General features: G+C 38.0%; 4 protein-coding genes across 8 annotated transcripts; 2 read left to right on the forward strand and 2 right to left on the reverse strand.

The window, feature by feature from the left end:
* Nucleotides 1-243: 243 nt before the first annotated feature.
* On the forward strand, nucleotides 244-8256 carry LOC105422878 (uncharacterized). 3 transcript variants are annotated; one of them, XM_089082251.1, is made up of 10 exons: nucleotides 262-4553; nucleotides 4729-4973; nucleotides 5044-5221; nucleotides 5382-5551; nucleotides 5705-5886; nucleotides 6391-6502; nucleotides 6579-6761; nucleotides 7288-7530; nucleotides 7662-7767; nucleotides 7907-8256. In XM_089082251.1, the coding sequence occupies exons 1-9, from the start codon at nucleotides 1475-1477 to the stop codon at nucleotides 7740-7742; spliced, it is 4473 nt and encodes a 1490-aa protein (XP_088938377.1). In that variant the 5' UTR covers nucleotides 262-1474; the 3' UTR covers nucleotides 7743-7767; nucleotides 7907-8256. The 3 variants fall into 3 exon arrangements, 2 of the variants coding, with proteins under 2 accessions (XP_088938377.1, XP_088938376.1); XM_089082250.1 differs by having other exon boundaries at nucleotides 263-4553; nucleotides 7662-8256; XR_016140565.1 differs by lacking the exons at nucleotides 5705-5886; nucleotides 7288-7530; nucleotides 7662-7767; nucleotides 7907-8256 and having other exon boundaries at nucleotides 244-4553; nucleotides 6579-6719.
* On the reverse strand, nucleotides 8254-13426 carry LOC105422880 (mitochondrial ribosomal protein L10). 2 transcript variants are annotated; one of them, XM_011632439.3, is made up of 3 exons: nucleotides 13267-13426; nucleotides 8686-9198; nucleotides 8254-8604 (listed from the first exon to the last, which is right to left on the reverse strand). In XM_011632439.3, exons 1-3 carry the CDS (start codon nucleotides 13286-13288, stop codon nucleotides 8378-8380), a joined length of 762 nt encoding a protein of 253 aa, XP_011630741.1. In that variant the 5' UTR covers nucleotides 13289-13426; the 3' UTR covers nucleotides 8254-8377. The 2 variants fall into 2 exon arrangements, with proteins under 2 accessions (XP_011630741.1, XP_088938378.1); XM_089082252.1 differs by lacking the exon at nucleotides 13267-13426 and adding an exon at nucleotides 9285-9430.
* Nucleotides 8974-13237, reverse strand: LOC105422879 (partitioning defective 3 homolog). The gene is made up of 2 exons (XM_011632438.2): nucleotides 9285-13237; nucleotides 8974-9198 (listed from the first exon to the last, which is right to left on the reverse strand). Exon 1 carries the CDS (start codon nucleotides 12637-12639, stop codon nucleotides 9745-9747), a length of 2895 nt encoding a protein of 964 aa, XP_011630740.1. The 5' UTR covers nucleotides 12640-13237; the 3' UTR covers nucleotides 8974-9198; nucleotides 9285-9744.
* A 612-nt stretch (nucleotides 13427-14038) lies between the features above and the next one.
* On the forward strand, nucleotides 14039-17423 carry LOC105422877 (UBX domain-containing protein 4). Of its 2 annotated transcripts, none has more exons than XM_011632435.3 (7): nucleotides 14039-14278; nucleotides 14464-14598; nucleotides 14712-15157; nucleotides 15231-15503; nucleotides 15579-15899; nucleotides 15980-16215; nucleotides 16369-17423. In XM_011632435.3, the coding sequence occupies exons 1-7, from the start codon at nucleotides 14197-14199 to the stop codon at nucleotides 16502-16504; spliced, it is 1629 nt and encodes a 542-aa protein (XP_011630737.2). In that variant the 5' UTR covers nucleotides 14039-14196; the 3' UTR covers nucleotides 16505-17423. The 2 variants fall into 2 exon arrangements, with proteins under 2 accessions (XP_011630737.2, XP_011630738.2); XM_011632436.3 differs by having other exon boundaries at nucleotides 14040-14278; nucleotides 15579-15884.
* Nucleotides 17424-17480: the final 57 nt, after the last annotated feature.

Genomic DNA, 17480 nt, shown 5'->3' on the forward strand with positions numbered 1-17480 from the left:
TCCGGGGCCATTGTATCGTGTCGCGCGGTTTCGGAATTTTGTCAAAACTCAGACTCACACTCTGATTCACTCAACGAAGAAATGTCACGCGCCGTCACAGAGGCAGCGCCTGGTCATCGCTTCACTAGTCCATGCCCTCTTCTCACGGGATTAGTCAAATCCAAAAATAATACCGCAAGCACATCGCGATGCAAATGGACACGGCGATGTAAATCAGACGTTTTAAGATCCCTTGAACTTAAGATTCACAGACACTCTGGCAAAATTGTGTTCTTGAACACAGATAACAAAATTGTGTTCTTGAACATAGATAATACTTAAAATTATTAAATAAATAAATATAATTAAAAGTACTGTGTACAAATATATATTTGAATTTTTGATAGGCACGATGTTTATTTAATGCTTTGAAATTTTGCGCAATTTTGATCAATTGTCCCGTCGTAAAAATCAAAAACTAAAAATGTCGGTCTTTAACGAGCTGTGAGGCTTGTAGATAATGGCATAAAAATAGTTTCACGTTGGCGTAATATCACAAATTCATCAGGTCAATCATTATAAATCAATAAGTAATAATTGAGTTACGAAACAATACGTACGCGTAATTAAATACAATACGTACGCGTTAATTATTTTAATCAATATGGTATTGTTAATATTTCTATTCTCCCAAGAAGATGAAACTGACCATGCATTCTGTGCGGAATATTCATCATTCTCATCCATACTTTTCCATTAGTTCAAATATTTCAGATGCAGGCGTTGTTAAAATACGGGAACGCGGAAGCTATGCTGCGCGCGGAATCGCATATCACTTTCAATCGGAAACATTTTCACGTCGAATAAAGCCCGAGGGAGTCTCACAATGGTATTTTTTTCACGAAGCTGTGCATTAAAAAAGCGCGCACGTTAGCCCGTATTTCTCTGTTTTGATTTCGGCCGCGATGGCGCGCGGTGTGCAAAGTGGACTTGAAAATAACCCCGCCACGAGAGGAGACCACCCGGCCTATTAATAGTTTACCGAAGTGAGTATCTTTGTCGCCGGTTCGGTACCGACTACGCGCGGTTCGGCCGCAAAATCCGCCGATACAGTCCGCGTGCGTGCACGTGTGTCGTCGCCCGAAGACGTCGCCGCGATGCAGCTGACAACTCCGTCTAATGGCGAAGTCTGCAGTGGACGACTCCCGACGCGGATGAATTAGGAGCTGCCAGTTAAGTACGAGAGAACCACGATCGAAGACGAAGAGGAGAGAGGGAAGGAGAGGGTATATTCTGCGGTATATGTCTATTCGGCGGACATGACTGTCGTCGTGAGACTCACCGATCGCTCTGACGAGATTTTTGGCGTTCGCGTATAGCCAGAAACTGGAGGGAACTTAAAACCGCGTTTCTCGAGAGAATCTAAATAAAGAACTATGCAGCGCGAGGGCTGAAGCGGGGCGCGGTGCCTCGGGATATGTGAGAGTGAGTAAGAATGGTACAGCGAGCCGCATGTAGCAACGAGACGAACGCATCCCTCAATGGCGTACCGAACGGCGACCGCGAAGGAGGAACATCCGGTGTGGTAGCAACGGATGCGGTGGTAGCGCATGGTGCTGTTGACGGCGAATCGACTTCCTTGACACGCAGTAGTGGCGACGGCGGTGGCGGCGGCAGTGGCGGCGGCGGCGGCGGCGGCGGCGGCGGCGGCGGCGGTGGTGGAGGTGGCGGCGGTAGGTTCTCCCTGTTCAGGTGGTTCAAGCGAAATCGCGATTCAACCGTGGAGAAACGACGGAAAACGAGCGCGAGGCCGGACGACGATGGCGTCGTCCGACGACGCAGCAGCGTCTATTCCAGCGTGGAGAGCGTAGACACCTTTTACAGCACCACTACGGTCCGCAGTTTTGCGTTTCACACGGGAACCCTGGGTCGTTGCAACGTACTGTCTCTGGACATTCTCAAGCAAGCAGCCGAGGTCGGCCCGTTTGCCGCTGGAGCTTCGAAGGCGTATCTAGGTAACAAAGAGAACAACGCCGTTGCCTGCACATTGCCGATTAATGTACACTCCAGAAGACGAGACATCACCACCAGGTATTCGTTGCAACCGTCGACGAATTTCAGCTCGTGCGGGAACTTCCTGACAACCGAAAAGAATTCATCGGATTCATCGAGAAGATTCAATGAAAATGCGAGAACCAATTGCAATGGATCTGTGCGGCGACGGGTTCATGTAAAGGGAAAACGGAGAGCACCCAATCCTCCCGCCGCGGTAGTCAATGTCGTGGAGGTCGATGTACGCGAAACACCCGCGAGGAATAGCAATAGACGAAAACGACGGGCGCCGCGACCTCCTGAAAAAGCTTCAACCGCGGAGCAATCGAAGCTCGTCACCGATGGCGACAAGATGGAAATAGAGGAACGGAAGAATATCGATGACAGACAGTCTATCAGCAACGACACGCTAATTCTTCAGGGTGGTATGCTGCTGTCGAAGAAGGAAGTCTGCGGTAGTCCAAAGGCCGCGAAAAAGAACGATAACGAGACGGGAACATCCAGCGTGACGGTCCTTCAGGAAAGAGCGCAGAGTCCCATTGGCACTTTGAACGCCATGCCACGACCTTGGTACAAACGTAGCGTCTTCGAGAACTCTCGCGATCCTGGAACGTCCAAAAGAGGCGCCGTCTTTCGCAGTCCTGTGGTATCCACCGAAATGAAGGATGAATGCATCGGAATGAACATAAATTCTTCTCCGAGTTATTCCATCGATGCTTCTCTGTCAAGGTTTTTCCATCGCGGTGAACGGCAGAGCGACGACAGGAAACGACAGGAGGCTAAACGAAAGTCTGGCTTATCCATTCTGACGAACATCAGCGAGCTGGACAAAGAAGCCGCAGCGATCGTGCAAGAGGAGCAGGCGCGAACGCGGGCGTCGATGATGCTAAAGGCGTCAAAATTTGCCGATGAATTTGAGAGGAGAAATGAAGTTAACGAGGAACTCGTTCAGGACATCGTTACCTCGGCGATTGAGAGCTCATCGCCCAGAAGAGGCACACGCGCGCTGATTTCAAAATTCAACGCTATCAGCAACATCACTAAAGTCACGGTCAACGCTAGTTTTTTTGCTAAAAGAGATCAGCCAGGTTACAAGCTCGATCGTGAAACAGTGAGAAACAGCAGATTCGAACAGGCCGGAGACTGGAGGAATCAGAGATTCTCGGTTCAGCAGGATATCGGTCAAAGCGTTCGCGTAGATAAAGATATCTCTAGATACTTCTTGCCACAGCAGAGATCATCAAGGAATATAACCGAACCGACTCACGCGGATGTAAAGTCAGTAGACGTAAAGATTACTTCTAATAAAGAGCAGAACGATCAGCTAATGAAGGACACATCTAGCAGAATATCCTTGTTACAAAGCCAGCTCGCTGCGAATCGTGCGAACGAGTCTTTAACTACACAAAAGGATATTGCGTTTCCGGAAGAAAAAAATAGATCGCGGCAAGAAATCGCCAAAGAAATAAAGGGCAAAGAATCGCCGAGACTGAACAACGAAACTAGAAGAGATTTTTTGCTCTCTCGCGCTCGTAATTTAGCTGAAAGCACAGAAAACGCATTAGATCCCTTCAGAGAGAATGCGGATGGGATGCAAAGGGAATTTTCGGACATCTTCGACGAAATCGACCGACAACTGCATACTAGAGAGTTTAAACTCGTCGAACGGAGACCAGTAGCCGAATCTGTCAGAGGCAAAGTTTCGGAGGATGAAGCCCTATCAAGCAAAGTGGCTAAAATACTCGATATTCTGGTGGAAGCTGAGAAGGATAGTAAAACAAGACCGACAGTGCAGTCGGAAAGATCGATGCAAGACAAGGAAACATCCCGTTTGATTGATTCAGACCAGAAGATGAAGCCCAGTAAGACAAAATTAACCGCTCTCAATACTGTCGAGGATCCAATTACGACGGATTTGAAGGAGATGGTGAAGGAGATGAAGCGCTCGTTACCGAAACGACCCAAGTCAAAGAAGACTATATCGAACGATGATGACGTTCTCGAAAAGGTTGAGAAGCGTTCACCTGTACCTGCGAACAAGATCTCTTACATTGGTTCGGTCATGGCGACAAGGCCGGTAACATCGTCCAATGATTACGAGACAGATAAGCAAAAGGTGTCCTCGTCAGCGCAAACCAGTGGAAACATCCGTAGATTAAATCAGCCTTCTACGTCCGCCGAACGACCATCTACATCTGGATGGAAACACGAGAACGTGCTCTACAGAACTTCTGGCAAGGGTTCGGTCCTTGTGAAAAATACTTTCCAACTGATACGACCACGCGATTTCGCCGAGATAGAAGCTATGAAGACCACGAAGGAGATATACAAGGAAAACACTTATGCCAATGTGATAGAACCGTCGCTGTATGCCAATGCTCACGTACCTCCCATATCGCCGAAACAACGGCCGGATCCGACGCGATCTAAGGCTATTCCGCAAAATAGCCACGCTGAAAAGTCGCCCAATATTGCAAACGAGAATAAAATCATGTCGAACGACGACGAGCTTGTAGATGAAGGTAATTACATTCATTTTTTTTACATTCGCAAATTACATTCATTTTGGTAACAAATTTGGAACAAAATTTATATTTCAGTAATTTGTTCTAAAGAAAGAAAAGAAAACGAATACATAAATAATTATTAAAAAGTTGTACAAGAGTAAGTAATTTTTAATCGTGATTATTGTCGCAGACGATAATTCAACAGCGAGGAACATGAATACTCTGGCCATAAATCGATTACTAAGAAAACTGGAAGGGGCTATCGCGTCGGGTCATCATCAGCAAGCGGCGGGATTAGCGAAGGAATTGGCAAGACTCAAAATCCATTGTTCCGTGATACGACAGCGTTCGGCGGCGCGTTTGAAGGATCAGTCGATTAAAGTCAATATGTATATCGAAGACAAACTCGCCCACCAAGGGCCCATACCACTTCAGGTAAGTAACCGATACTGACGGTTGCTCGATATGCAAACAAAACGTTTCATGAACCGGGCTGTGATAACAGCTGCCGACGAGAATGACGGTAGCCGAGCTGAAGACAAAGATACATACGGAGTTTGAGATACCTACGAACGTGCAACGATGGATCATCGGGAAAAACTTGGCTGATCGCGACGAAATCACTCTCGACGAATTAAATGCGGTGGATGGTTTACCAGTGTTCCTTTATCTTGTAGCACCCGGTAATCTGATTCATTCGACACGATTCCTACTTGGATTAGATAAAAACTTATTTTCAAGTCAATGGAAATACATCATATATATATATAAAATTTAATTATTATATAAAATATCTCTCTGTATCTTTCTTTCTTAATAATAAATTATGATATAACTTTGTAGAATTGCACGTCGATAATGCAACGCAAGCGAATAAGCCAGAAGTTCCCGAGACAGAGAAAGTTCCTGAGGAATTGTCGCAAGATCCACCAATGGAAATCTTAGAGACAATCGAAGAAAAGCAGGAAATTAAGGAAACGGATAAAATAATATTAACAACAGACGAGCATCAGGTAACAACGTTCTATCGTCCATCGAAATCCTAGTTTTGCTCATTGAAATAGCTATTGCGGTTTTGTGGGTTTTCATTTGTTTATTGATTAACCAACTGCATATTAATCAAAGAGGACGTATATAATGTGTCTCTTGATATGCGTGCACAATAGCAAGAAGTAGCGGAGACAGACACGACGGAAGACGTCAAGATAAGACGATACGAGGAACTGATATCGTTGGAGAACTGGGATGTCATTCCGAATTCTGAATCAATCGAGTGTCCAATATGCTTCGTTACATATGGTCCGCGCGAAGGTGTAATTCTGAGGGATTGTTTACATATGTTCTGCAGGTAGAAACCCTTTAATCTGCCTCACATCCCAGCTTTAATTACTGTTTAATCCATTAAGTACAGGGACCAATTTCAATAGCTGTATCGCGTAGGTGTTTTCCATGTACAGAGACAATATAGATTGCTTTCGCTCATTATAGTTGTTTGCTACAAACGCCTGTATCGATTCTAATTTATCCTAGCGAAATGCATTTAGCTGGCTCGAGCGTTTAGATATGTATGCGTTATACATTAAACCGCGATGCATCACAGATATATTTATCTGCTCTATGATACGCTGATTCATGCACATTACTAATGCGACAATTACGCTATCGCTACCGCGGATCGCACGCGCGGATGTCCTAGATTCTGTTGTCCAGTAAACTCCGTAAAAAGATTAAAAAAAAAAAAAAAAAAAACATATGACAGTCCAGCTATATTTTTCATTTATCTACTTATTAATCAAGACGAACATGCATGTTTTATTTCCGTGTATAATAAATTTTCGATATATATTCATAGACAATGTATTGCCAATACAATCGCATATTGTGAAGAAGCGGAAGTGAAATGTCCATACAGAGACCCCGACTATACGTGTGAATCGACTCTTCAAGAACGTGAGATCAAGGCGGTAAGTTTCTGTTTAAGATTTAACTGCCTCAAGTTTTAATAAAGTTTGCGATGATCCTATTATTATTTATGTCTAGCTCGTCGAGCCGGAAGTTTATCAGCAGCATCTCGCAAAGTCGATCGCACAAGCGGAGAACAATGCCGGAAATAAGGCTTTCCATTGCAAGACACCGGACTGTCCTGGTTGGTGCATTTACGACGACGATGTGAACAATTTCTTATGTCCTGTATGCGGAGCTAATAATTGTCTTAACTGTCAGGTGAGTGTTGCATACATCTAATGATAAAACAAATTTAGAAAAACCAAAATATAAACACATGATACAAATAAAAATATTATTATTAATCTATATATCTAAATGAAAAAAAGTTGCGTAAAAAGATTTCATATTTTATTTTCAACACTATAAATATTTGGATATGAAAGCTAATATGAAAAGCTAATTTAATCAAAATACAATATGTATAATACGCTTGTGTTCAAATTTGCGGCGACAATTCTTTCCTCGTAGTTTTTCTACTCTCATTTCCCTAGATTATTAATTTTCATTATAACTGCACGTAAAATAACAAGTAACAAGATATTGACAACGCTTTTATTAAAATTGATATTTAATTAAAAGAGAAATATTTTAATTTTATCTGCCACTTTTTTTCTCATAATATATTGCGGCTTAAAATTTATTCATTTAGCAGCGTACACGCTTAAAGATCAAATGATATTTATTTTTATAAAATAAAGATCTCTTCGAGATTATGAAGACTGTATAAATCGTGCTTTCAAAGGTCGTTCATACCGGGAAGAACTGTAAACAATATCAGCAAGAATTGCTGTTTTCAAAAGAAACTGATCAAGAATCTAGAAGGACAGCAGCAATGCTTAAAGAGATGGTCGATAGAGGAGAGGCACTTGCGTGTCCCACGTGTGCCGTCGTCCTTATGAAGAAGTGGGGCTGCGACTGGCTGGTTTGCTCCATGTGCAAAACGGAGATATGTTGGGTAACCAGAGGACCGCGTTGGGGCCCAGGAGTAAGTATTAATTTATTTTCTGCAATTTATTAGGATCTCTGAGAGCTTATGAGGGTTCTAATAAGCGTAAATTTGTTAACAATTAACGACATCGTTATACAACTTTATTGATCGCTTGTTATTTGTTGCAGGGTAAAGGGGACACATCTGGCGGTTGCAGATGTGGTGAGAACGGAGTCAAGTGTCATCCTCGTTGCAATTACTGCCATTAAAGAATTACAACTGATATAACAATGAGTAAATTTTTTTATAAAATAGTTAATAGAAAATTTTGGGTCTTTTGTGCAATTTTTTTCCCTGTTTCTATTTTCATTCAATTTTGCCATTTTAATATTTCAACTATTCACAGTTATTAATTTTTATATGTTAACTACAGGTTGAGGACATACTCTCAAGAACTGTAACATACATTCGAGGATTTCACTTTCTCAAAAAAAAAAAAAAAAAAAAAAAAAAAAAAAAAAAAAAAATCAATGAATAAATATACATAACATTTACAGTGAAGTGTTTTAGAAATGCTTTTACGTCATTATTCATATTAATATATAATGATTTTTAGATTTATAGATCTGCAATGTATGAAGTTCTTTTATACGTTTAATATAAGTTCGAATTCTGATAAGTCAGTAGGATTTATATGTTGCTTGCTCAATGGTTAATCTTATTGCGGTATTGTCCTTCCTAGGATTGGAAATGAGATTTTAATAAAAAGGAGAACACACCTAACTTTGTACCGATATTTCTTATTTTACCGTAAATACAAAGTGGGAAATCAATCATATTTTACTTAAAGCTTTTGATAACTCTAAGATGTATAATAAATTATTGATACAATAATTTTTTGCAATTATACAGGCACCGATTCTTCGTTCTCGCCGGAAGTTGTTTCGCTTGTACCAATCTGTTTTAGTCGAGTAATTAATGTGGTTTGATGATGCGTGAGCTGCTGATTTAGATTGTTACCGCCTGCATTCTGTAACAACTGAACAAGATGAACTCGTGATGATGTAAGATCCATTTTACCGTATTTCAAAAAGTCCTTTTTATTCAGCACATGTTCCTCCAATATACCTCCTATAAAATACAGATTTATTATTAGTTATATTTTCCTATTTTAGTGCTTCTCTTAAAATTATTTATAATATTATTACTTACCCAATAAAATAACTTGTGGAAACTTTTTAATAATTTGTTCGAAAGCAGCAACGTTTATATCAGAACCAAATACAATAGAAAAATGCGACGAATACAATGGCATTGTTAGCACGTAAGGTGAATCCATCAATGCCAATTTCATAATTTTCTTACTATATCGTTTATAATACATATTTGTCTTTTTCAATAGAACTTTGAGGTCAAATTCGTCCTCCGATAACATAGAATTTTGATGGCAAATGGCAATCATTTTGGAATTGTCAAACCAGTTACGGACTTCACGTGCTATTATTCTTTCGTAAGGATTATATTCTTCTTTCTTTTTCTCTACAGATACTGCTCTGTGGCATAATTCTTCTAATTTTTTGCCTTCATTTGGGAACGGATAAAAAGGCGTCATAAATTCGTTTACCAATGCCCTCAGATAATGCGATGGTCTGGGTCTTTGTATATTAATTTTGCCTCGAAAACGTTTTTGTTGATAAAGAATTATGTTTGGAGTAATCTGAAATGCTGAAACATATAATAGAATATCATTGAATTACAGTAAAAAATTGGTTGAGAAAAAAGAAACAGGTTAGTTAAAAATTCATACTTACCACTGCAATTCTTTTTTACAATTTTACAATTTTTATCCTCAATATCCTCAATATAATTCATTTTGTTACAAAAAAATTCTATTATCATATATTGAATCGATGAGAACGATAGAGATATATTTTGGAAATTTGAAGTGATTTAGCAATATATAATTCCTGTTCGGAACTATCAGTTATTTAATTCATATAAACTACATATATAAATGTTTATATCATAATAAGTACATGATCCATATCGATTAAAGACAAGTACAAAATCATATATATATATACAGAAATAATTACTTTCTTTTAATGATATAAGGCACTTTGGAACAGATCATATATATATATATAGATAAAATATATATTTATATATATGCAAAAATGTGTAATTTGCAAATGCGCGATAATGTGTGTGTGTATATATATATATTATTTACTTATGCAGAGTATCTGCATTTACTTTCCATATTGTCTTTTATGCGATATAACTGATTCTTCCGCTACAATAATTATTAGTTTCGTGCCTTGCTTCTATGCTATCTCCAAAATTAAGTGATTTTCTGTTCCTATTCAATCGAAGTATTGATTTAAGGCTGTTTTTCTTTCGCTTATATCGATCATCTAATGCTGAATTAAGAGAAGCTTGCTTTACATCTCCCCGACTATTCGAGAAACCTTCACGTTCGTCTTTGATATTATTGCTACTTGTAACTTCGCCATGTACATCGTCTACGAGCCAATGTTTTTTCGGCGAAAGAAATTTATTATTGCATCCAGGTATAGTGTACATATATTCTGATTGAGCAACATCAACAGGCTTTTCATATCGTTTTACATTATTGTCTGTACTTGTATTTCCAGCTAAGACTCCTTTACTCGTATGCTTCTCAAAATTATTCGACTTGGTTGTGCTCCTCTTCGAATAATCTCCAACGTCACTTGAGTGATTGCTCGTTTGGCTGGTCGATTTCTGATTAGTTTGCTCCGCGTTCTTATTTTCTCTACCTTCACGTAATTTTTTGTTTCTCTTATAAGTATCTGTATTTTTAGCATCAAGCGCGGCGTGTCGTTTCTCAGACATGCTCTGTCTGCCCAGAGCATCACGAGAAAATTTATTTGAAGAAGAATTTAATTCTTCTAAAGATAACTGACTGTCATACGTAGGATCCCCGGAATATTGGCTATCCTTGTCCTCAGTATTTCGTTTGGCGTCATTTCCTTGAGAACTATCATTATTAGATTCTTCTAGCAATATTGCTTCGACTCGATCGTCGCGCGATCCTATAATTGTCTTCTTTACATTATTAATAGGGTCTATCCATGTCTTATTAGTAGCAAGACAGTAACTTTCATTCCTTAAGCTACTTTTGCTATATTGCTCCGTTAATCTATCAATGATAGGATTCCATGGTGAAGCTGTTACACAGGATAATAATCCTTCATTATCCAGTATATCTGCTTGCGAATTTAAAGTATTTTTCTCTTTGACTATACCATCATTCATTTTAGCAGAATCTGATATGTATATACTACTAACAGATTCTGGTTTACGATGAGATTGTAAATTATCTACAGTATTCTTCTCATTTGAGTCGTACGATGATATCCTCCTAGCTATTATAAGATTAATTACACCGGTTACTGAGCTGTCTGTATTAAGCATTGCCCTCCTTAAAGTCTCCATTGCTTCAGAATTAGATAAGCCTAATAAAGACACACCATTAACTCTGAGCAATTGATCATTGGTCCTCAGGCGACCGTCTCTAGATGCTGCACCTCCGTGGATAACACTTTTTATAAAAATTCCTAAATCCATATTGATATTATCATCAGAACTATTAGTTTTGCCTTTAACGCTGACGCCTAAGCCAGCCTTCTCAGAATCATGTACTGGAATATCTAAATTCATTATCACACGATTCTTACGTGGAGACAAGACAATATCTTCAGAAGATTTAACTGATTTATATGTGCATTTTTCATAATTATGAGTGCTTACTTTATCCTGTATATCGTTCTTTTTTGTAGGTGATCTATTTAATGCATTCCAATATTTTGAATTATCCATTACTTCAGTAGTCGTAGAAGCAGATGTCGCAATACCCTGAGAATCCGGAATGTTTGAAGAAATTTCTTCTTGCCGTGATACCATCATCCTTACTTTACCACCAGGAGGGATACTTCTGAGCAGTGATACAACCTCTGCTTGGCTTTTGCCAGTCATCTCCTTATTATTTACTTCTAGTAACCTATCACCCGGTCTCAGTCTGCCATCTTCTACTGCAGCACCTTTTGGTAATATATTCTTAATATATATGGGACAATGTCCTCCAGCAGGATTATCACGTGTAGTAACACTAAATCCTAAACCGTTACTCCCTTTTACTAATTCTATTTCTATCATCCGTCCAATTTTTCTAGTATTTGCAGTCTGTAAAAGATTATAATTACTACACTGAAGTCTCTTGATATTTTCATCACCTTCGGTTTTCTCTGATCCTCCACTAGTATTTCCATGATTTTTATGTAAAAACTTTTCATTCCTTGTTTTCTTCTTATGTTTAACAATAGAAATTTGCAAACAGGGATCGTTCATGCATGTTCTAAAAATTTCTTGAACTTTTGAAAATGGTATGTGCAACAAATTATGACCATTTATTTTTATAATATTATCGTGTAAATCAATTTGTCCATCTCTAGCAATGCGACCGTTTGGTTCAATACCTTCTACTCTAAGTCCTTGGCCATTGCCTGATAAGTCATAACATGGCACCACGTGGAGCCCCAGTGGCCCTGCCTCATTTTTTATCACTATCTCTTGCACCTCTTGATTTTCAGATTCGATGTTATTACCAAATTCATACGAGGTTTTAGAATCTTGACCTAAGGGTTCCCTACGTCGAGACTCTCTAGGTAGAGATTGAGCAGAATACGTTGTGAGAGAAGGCTCTCTCGTTGACAATGCATGCATTGACAATCGTTTGGTGCTTTCTCTCTTAATACTACTAGGCATAGAGGAATGGATATCAATTGGATAAGCTTGGTCCTTGCCATCTCTGTGAAAAAAATCAGGACTATTGGTGCCAACTGAGCTTGCGCCATCTCCACCAACATGATTGGCATCTGAGCTAGCAAAATGAGCAACAATTTGTTCTCTATCATCGGCCACATCGCACAATCTGTCATCTGGATCCAACAAGCCACCGCCAGTCAAAGAAGACAGACTGTTGATGGTCAGGCTGTTATCATTTTTACCAGTGGCCTTCTTGTATCTCAGGATGGCCTCATGCATCAGATCCTTGACCAGCAGAGTACCATCTCCGCACGGAACCACCACTCTGACGTTGTCGAAGCACACGGTTACCTTCATGCTCGCTCCGATTTCATATTATATGAGGAAATACGCGCGCAGGTATCAAAGCCAAAGCTTTATGCGCGACAGTGGCGGGATCGCGCGCACGAGAGTCGATGTCCGTTTGTCGCGTCGTTCACGGCGAACGGTACGCCGTCGCACGTGTTCCGGAATGTGGCGTGTCGCGGGGGTCGACGTGTAAACGTAATGCAATTACAGCGTGTTATTTAAGTCGCACCTCTTCATATCTTGGAGTATGATTCACGCACGGTATGCAGCACGCGTTGGTACGTTGCGACGGCGGAGCCAGCGATCGCGATTCGTCGGCCGAGCCCGGCGGCACGAAGGCCCGACGGGAACGTTCACGAGTGTTGGAATTCCGTCGGGACAGCGATAAGGCGAATAACGCGTACGCCCAATTTTATCCCGACATCAAATATGCGGAATAGACGCACTCGCCATTACAATGTTTCGTTCCGCCGTTCCGCCGTACGAAACGATGGAATCAGACAACATGGCGGCGCACACATGAAATTACCACTACCACTATCACCTTCCCAGAAACCTCCAATGTGCCGAACGATTCCTCGATTCACGAGCGAAACGTGACCGGGTTTATTGAATATCGATATAAATTATACGTACCTTTTTTCAGGCATTGTGCCATTCTCGAGGAATATGTTCACTCAATATTAGAGTGTTAATAAAAACAATAAGAAACTCGTGTTCCCTCAAGTTATTCTGACATCATTTACATAGCACGGACTACGCAAAAATGGTTCCAATCCGTCGTTTCTTGTTCAGTTATAGCTACTTGGCGCATGCACAATGAGCGACAGGTGTCACTTTGTCCATTTAACATATAGACGTATATTTATGTGATAACAAACTATAAATATGTGAATCATACAATGTTTTCATATAATTGTATTAAATAATGCTAATGTTCATTTTTACCAATATAGTTTAACTTTAATCTCGGTTTAATTTATCTTTTGTTTTTTTTAGTTTTTTTAAGAATTAGAAAAAGATTAAAATTAATCTACATTGATAGAAATGGACACAAGTTACTTTCTATTCATTTCTACAGTTTTAAAGACTTTCTACCTACTATACTTTCTACCTTTGATATAAAACGATGCTATTTTTTTTAAATTTAATTTTTGAACAAAGACTTTTACACATCTTTATGTTAAATCTTGCTCATAGATTTTACCAGCTCGGAAAATAGTCCAGATTTGTGACTAATAAATTATAAATTCTATCCAGAAAAAAATAAGCACTATGTTTTAAATTCTGTTATATTATTAATTGTCAATTGATAAATAAATACTTTTATATTACGTATGTTATAAAAAATATACGTCTCATTATAGAGGTAAGAGGGCCTAAAATTGTCGTCATCAGGCAACAGCGCAGAGTGACGACTCATCGTACCTATCTAAACCTGACTCAGAATTTGAAACGTCAAATCCAACGCAAAATTTTTAGTGTTTCACTCCGCAGTTTTCTTCATTACGTCATCAATATTATCTGTGAACATATAAAAACGAAATATATAAATATTCTCATATAATGAAGTGGTTTGCGGGAAGTATTAACGAAGCGGTTGCGACGTCTAAATCGAGAAAGGCAGTTTTCGTCGTGTTCATTGAAGGTTTGTAATCAAAATTGTAGGTTAAGTCGAATTTAGGTTTAGCCTGATTTCAAATCATCTTTCTAATGCAATATGATGGAGATGTGACGATAAACATAGAATATAAAATGGATATTTTAACAAATCAGTTATATCTATGTAAATTCAGGCAGTCATACAAACATTGGTATAATGTTCCTTTCCAGGCAAAGATGACACATCGGTACAACTTGCCCAGGCAATTGATACTACAGAAGTTTCTTCTCGCTTAGAAGACGAACATTTTGTATCTATAAGACTAGAAAGTGGCTCTGAAGCTTATAGATTCTTTGCCCAGATTTGTATCCTTTTAAATAATATCTTTATTTTTTTATTTTAACATAAGTTTATCACATTAGACTTATCATCTTTTTAAATTTAGGTTTATCATATTTTCTTTAAATTAAATAATTAGATCAATTGGTACCAGTACCATCTTTGTTTTTCATTGGGGAAAATGGTACGCCATTGGAAATTATTGCTGGTAGTGCAACTTCAGCTGAGTTAGCTTCCAAAATTGATAATGTATTAATAAAAGCAGGAAAGAGTAATAAACAATCTTCGTTAAACTTAATTGATGCAGAACAGAAAGCTACAACTAGTAGCAGCAGTAATAATAATGCTATTGAGACTACTGTACCTAATGTGAATGACAAGAACTCAAATCCAAATGCAAATGTAACTTCTGGTACAACAGAATCTGTTAAATCAGACATTTCAAATAATGATAACAATACCACAGAAGATATGGCAAAAAATGTGACTTCATTAAACACGGGAAGTCAAGACAATAATGAAGTGTCAACAAAGACAAATACTGAAACTAAACAAGATAATCAAAACAAGGAATTAACAGCTGAGGTATGTGAATCATCAAAGATATTAAGATAAATTCAACATAATTTTTGAACAACAAATTATATCATATTTTTAGGAAAAACTCGAAAGAGCACGACAATTAATTGAACTTCAGCGAAAACAACGATTAGACGAAGAACAAAAAGCAGAACGGGAACGTGAAATTGAACGACGCAAGATGGGACGCGATGCACAAAAAATGCGAAAAATGCAACAAGAATTGGAAATAAAACAAGCTCATGAAGAAAGAATGCGAGAAAAGGCTGCAGAAGCTGCAGCTCGTGAAAAAGTTAGGCAACAAATCGCTCAAGACAAATTAGAACGAAAACAGAAAGAACTCGCACTGCAAGTTAGTATCGTTTTAACATCAATTTTAATGTTATATTCAATGGATTCGATTCATTTCTTTCATTTTCTTTAACAGCAACAGGTGCAACAACCACAATGTCAAGAGCAACCCAAATATAATTCAACAACTAGTAACGTGACTGTTACTAGGATTCAATTTAGATTACCGTCCGGTAATTCCCATACAGGACAATTTGAACCGTCAGAGACTTTGCGCACTTTACGCACTTACGTTACCGAGAACATCGATTTACCTTTTCGGCAATTTGTCATGTCGACATCATTTCCCAGAAGAGAATTGACTAACGAAGAAAATGACAAAACCCTTTTGGAGCTTGAATTGGTCCCAACCGCTGTTATTTTAATTCTTCCTTTGAAAAATGTAAATAATAAAAATGTAAATAATATTTGTAAAATATCTTGTAAAATATCGCAATTTTTTTGTTATATTTACTTTATGTTTTTTTATATTTGCAGTCTAATGTCACAACAATGGTAACGTCAACACAAGATACTGGATTCTTCTCTCGCTTCATATGGTCTTTTTTCACGCCCGTTATTCGTATTTATAATTATATAGTAGGTTACTTTTCCGGCACTAACGGAGACGCGAATCAACAACGCGGCGATTCCAACAGTGATACTGTAGAAGTGACTAATAATCGCGACAGAGCTATTTCACCGAATCGACGAAATGTAGTTCCGTCTTCGGGGTAGGTTTCTGATAAACACGCTAAACCGTCACACATACACAATCATGATGATAGAGTTATATGCATTTGCATGATATTTAAATGGGTTTAACAAAATTGTATGAAATACATAATTTCTGATATATTAAATAAACATTTCTATTCGTGATGCAGTTTGTTTAGAAGATACTTGGGTAATCAAGGAGGGACAACAATCAGGGCGCAAGGGAATATACACAGACTGCATTCAGGTGGGGATGATAATGATGAAAATAATACTTGGAACGGTAATTCTACACAGCAAATGTAAAGTAATGCAAATCTCGTTCCAATCACATTACAAACAATTTTTATTCAATCAATTATTATTCAATTAATTTTCATTACATGAATTGTTATAATTAATATTCACACCCTTCACCGTTTGTTGTGCATTTTTTCTTGTACAACATCAAAACTTATGTGCAATGTATTTTTCACACAAGCTTGATGCGCGAGTTCTGTCATATATGTTCGGCTATAGCATTATGGAAATAAGTATTTGTCAATTGATATTTTGACAATTAGCAATAACATGAACATTATTTGGATTGTTATAATGTTAAAGTTTATTGTAATGCTGTAATGTAACATTAATGCATTATGATAATTGGTTAAATATATTTCGAAAAAAAAATTGTGGGAATGTCGAGCCACAAGTGATATATGGACCAAATTGAGAAGGTTCGTAAAAATTAACATGCAGTTACAAAAATTTCGTAAATATCTTGGTTTTATATACTAGAAATTTTAATATTTATTTTAATATTTTCCTAAATAAGTTTATTGATCTTAAGTGGAATGATAACATAAGTTTCTTATCTTCTTTTATCTGAGTAAATTTTTTTTTCTTTAATTTCAAATATTAATAGAATTGCGGCCGAAGATAACAACAGTTAATTATATTGAGATGATAAAATATTTTTGTTAACATTAATAATATCTATTATTTTTCATCATGCTTCATTTCATTTATCCTTAATAGCATAAAAGAGTATAATTATAAATCAAGATAATTAAATATTTAAGAAACTAGATAACGGAATCCGTATATGTAAATGTCATTATGCGAAATTAATAATATAATTAGGGATGGCTATTTTCTGAAGATAGCGCAAATATGCACAGAGTATATAAGGGATTCAAGCCTGTTTTAATGCCTAAAGAAATAAATATAAAGGTATATGGCATTGTCTCGTTTTTATTGAACCGAATCCTTTTCTATACATATTACATGATCACCATAT

The sequence above is a fragment of the Pogonomyrmex barbatus genome, unplaced genomic scaffold (assembly GCF_055798465.1).
Source record: "Pogonomyrmex barbatus isolate J1 unplaced genomic scaffold, ASM5579846v1 scaffold6, whole genome shotgun sequence".
Classification (NCBI taxonomy): domain Eukaryota; kingdom Metazoa; phylum Arthropoda; class Insecta; order Hymenoptera; family Formicidae; genus Pogonomyrmex; species Pogonomyrmex barbatus.

What these genes read in the sequence shown, in the direction of transcription:
- LOC105422878 (XM_089082251.1), top strand. Translation starts at nt 1,475, where the DNA reads ATGGTACAGCGAGCCGCATGTAGCAACGAGACGAACGCATCCCTCAAT. An exon ending in AAGGGCCCATACCACTTCAG is followed by an intron (nt 4,974 to 5,043) that starts GTAAGTAACCGA and finishes CTGTGATAACAG; the next exon opens with CTGCCGACGAGAATGACGGT. An exon ending in TAACAACAGACGAGCATCAG is followed by an intron (nt 5,552 to 5,704) that starts GTAACAACGTTC and finishes CGTGCACAATAG; the next exon opens with CAAGAAGTAGCGGAGACAGA.
- LOC105422880 (XM_089082252.1), bottom strand. Translation starts at nt 9,372, where the DNA reads ATGATAATAGAATTTTTTTGTAACAAAATGAATTATATTGAGGATATT. An exon ending in TGTAAAAAAGAATTGCAGTG is followed by an intron (nt 9,199 to 9,284) that starts GTAAGTATGAAT and finishes TATATGTTTCAG; the next exon opens with CATTTCAGATTACTCCAAAC. An exon ending in TCCACAAGTTATTTTATTGG is followed by an intron (nt 8,605 to 8,685) that starts GTAAGTAATAAT and finishes TGTATTTTATAG; the next exon opens with GAGGTATATTGGAGGAACAT.
- LOC105422879 (XM_011632438.2), bottom strand. Translation starts at nt 12,639, where the DNA reads ATGAAGGTAACCGTGTGCTTCGACAACGTCAGAGTGGTGGTTCCGTGC.
- LOC105422877 (XM_011632435.3), top strand. Translation starts at nt 14,197, where the DNA reads ATGAAGTGGTTTGCGGGAAGTATTAACGAAGCGGTTGCGACGTCTAAA. An exon ending in TAGATTCTTTGCCCAGATTT is followed by an intron (nt 14,599 to 14,711) that starts GTATCCTTTTAA and finishes TTAAATAATTAG; the next exon opens with ATCAATTGGTACCAGTACCA. An exon ending in AGAAAGAACTCGCACTGCAA is followed by an intron (nt 15,504 to 15,578) that starts GTTAGTATCGTT and finishes TTTCTTTAACAG; the next exon opens with CAACAGGTGCAACAACCACA.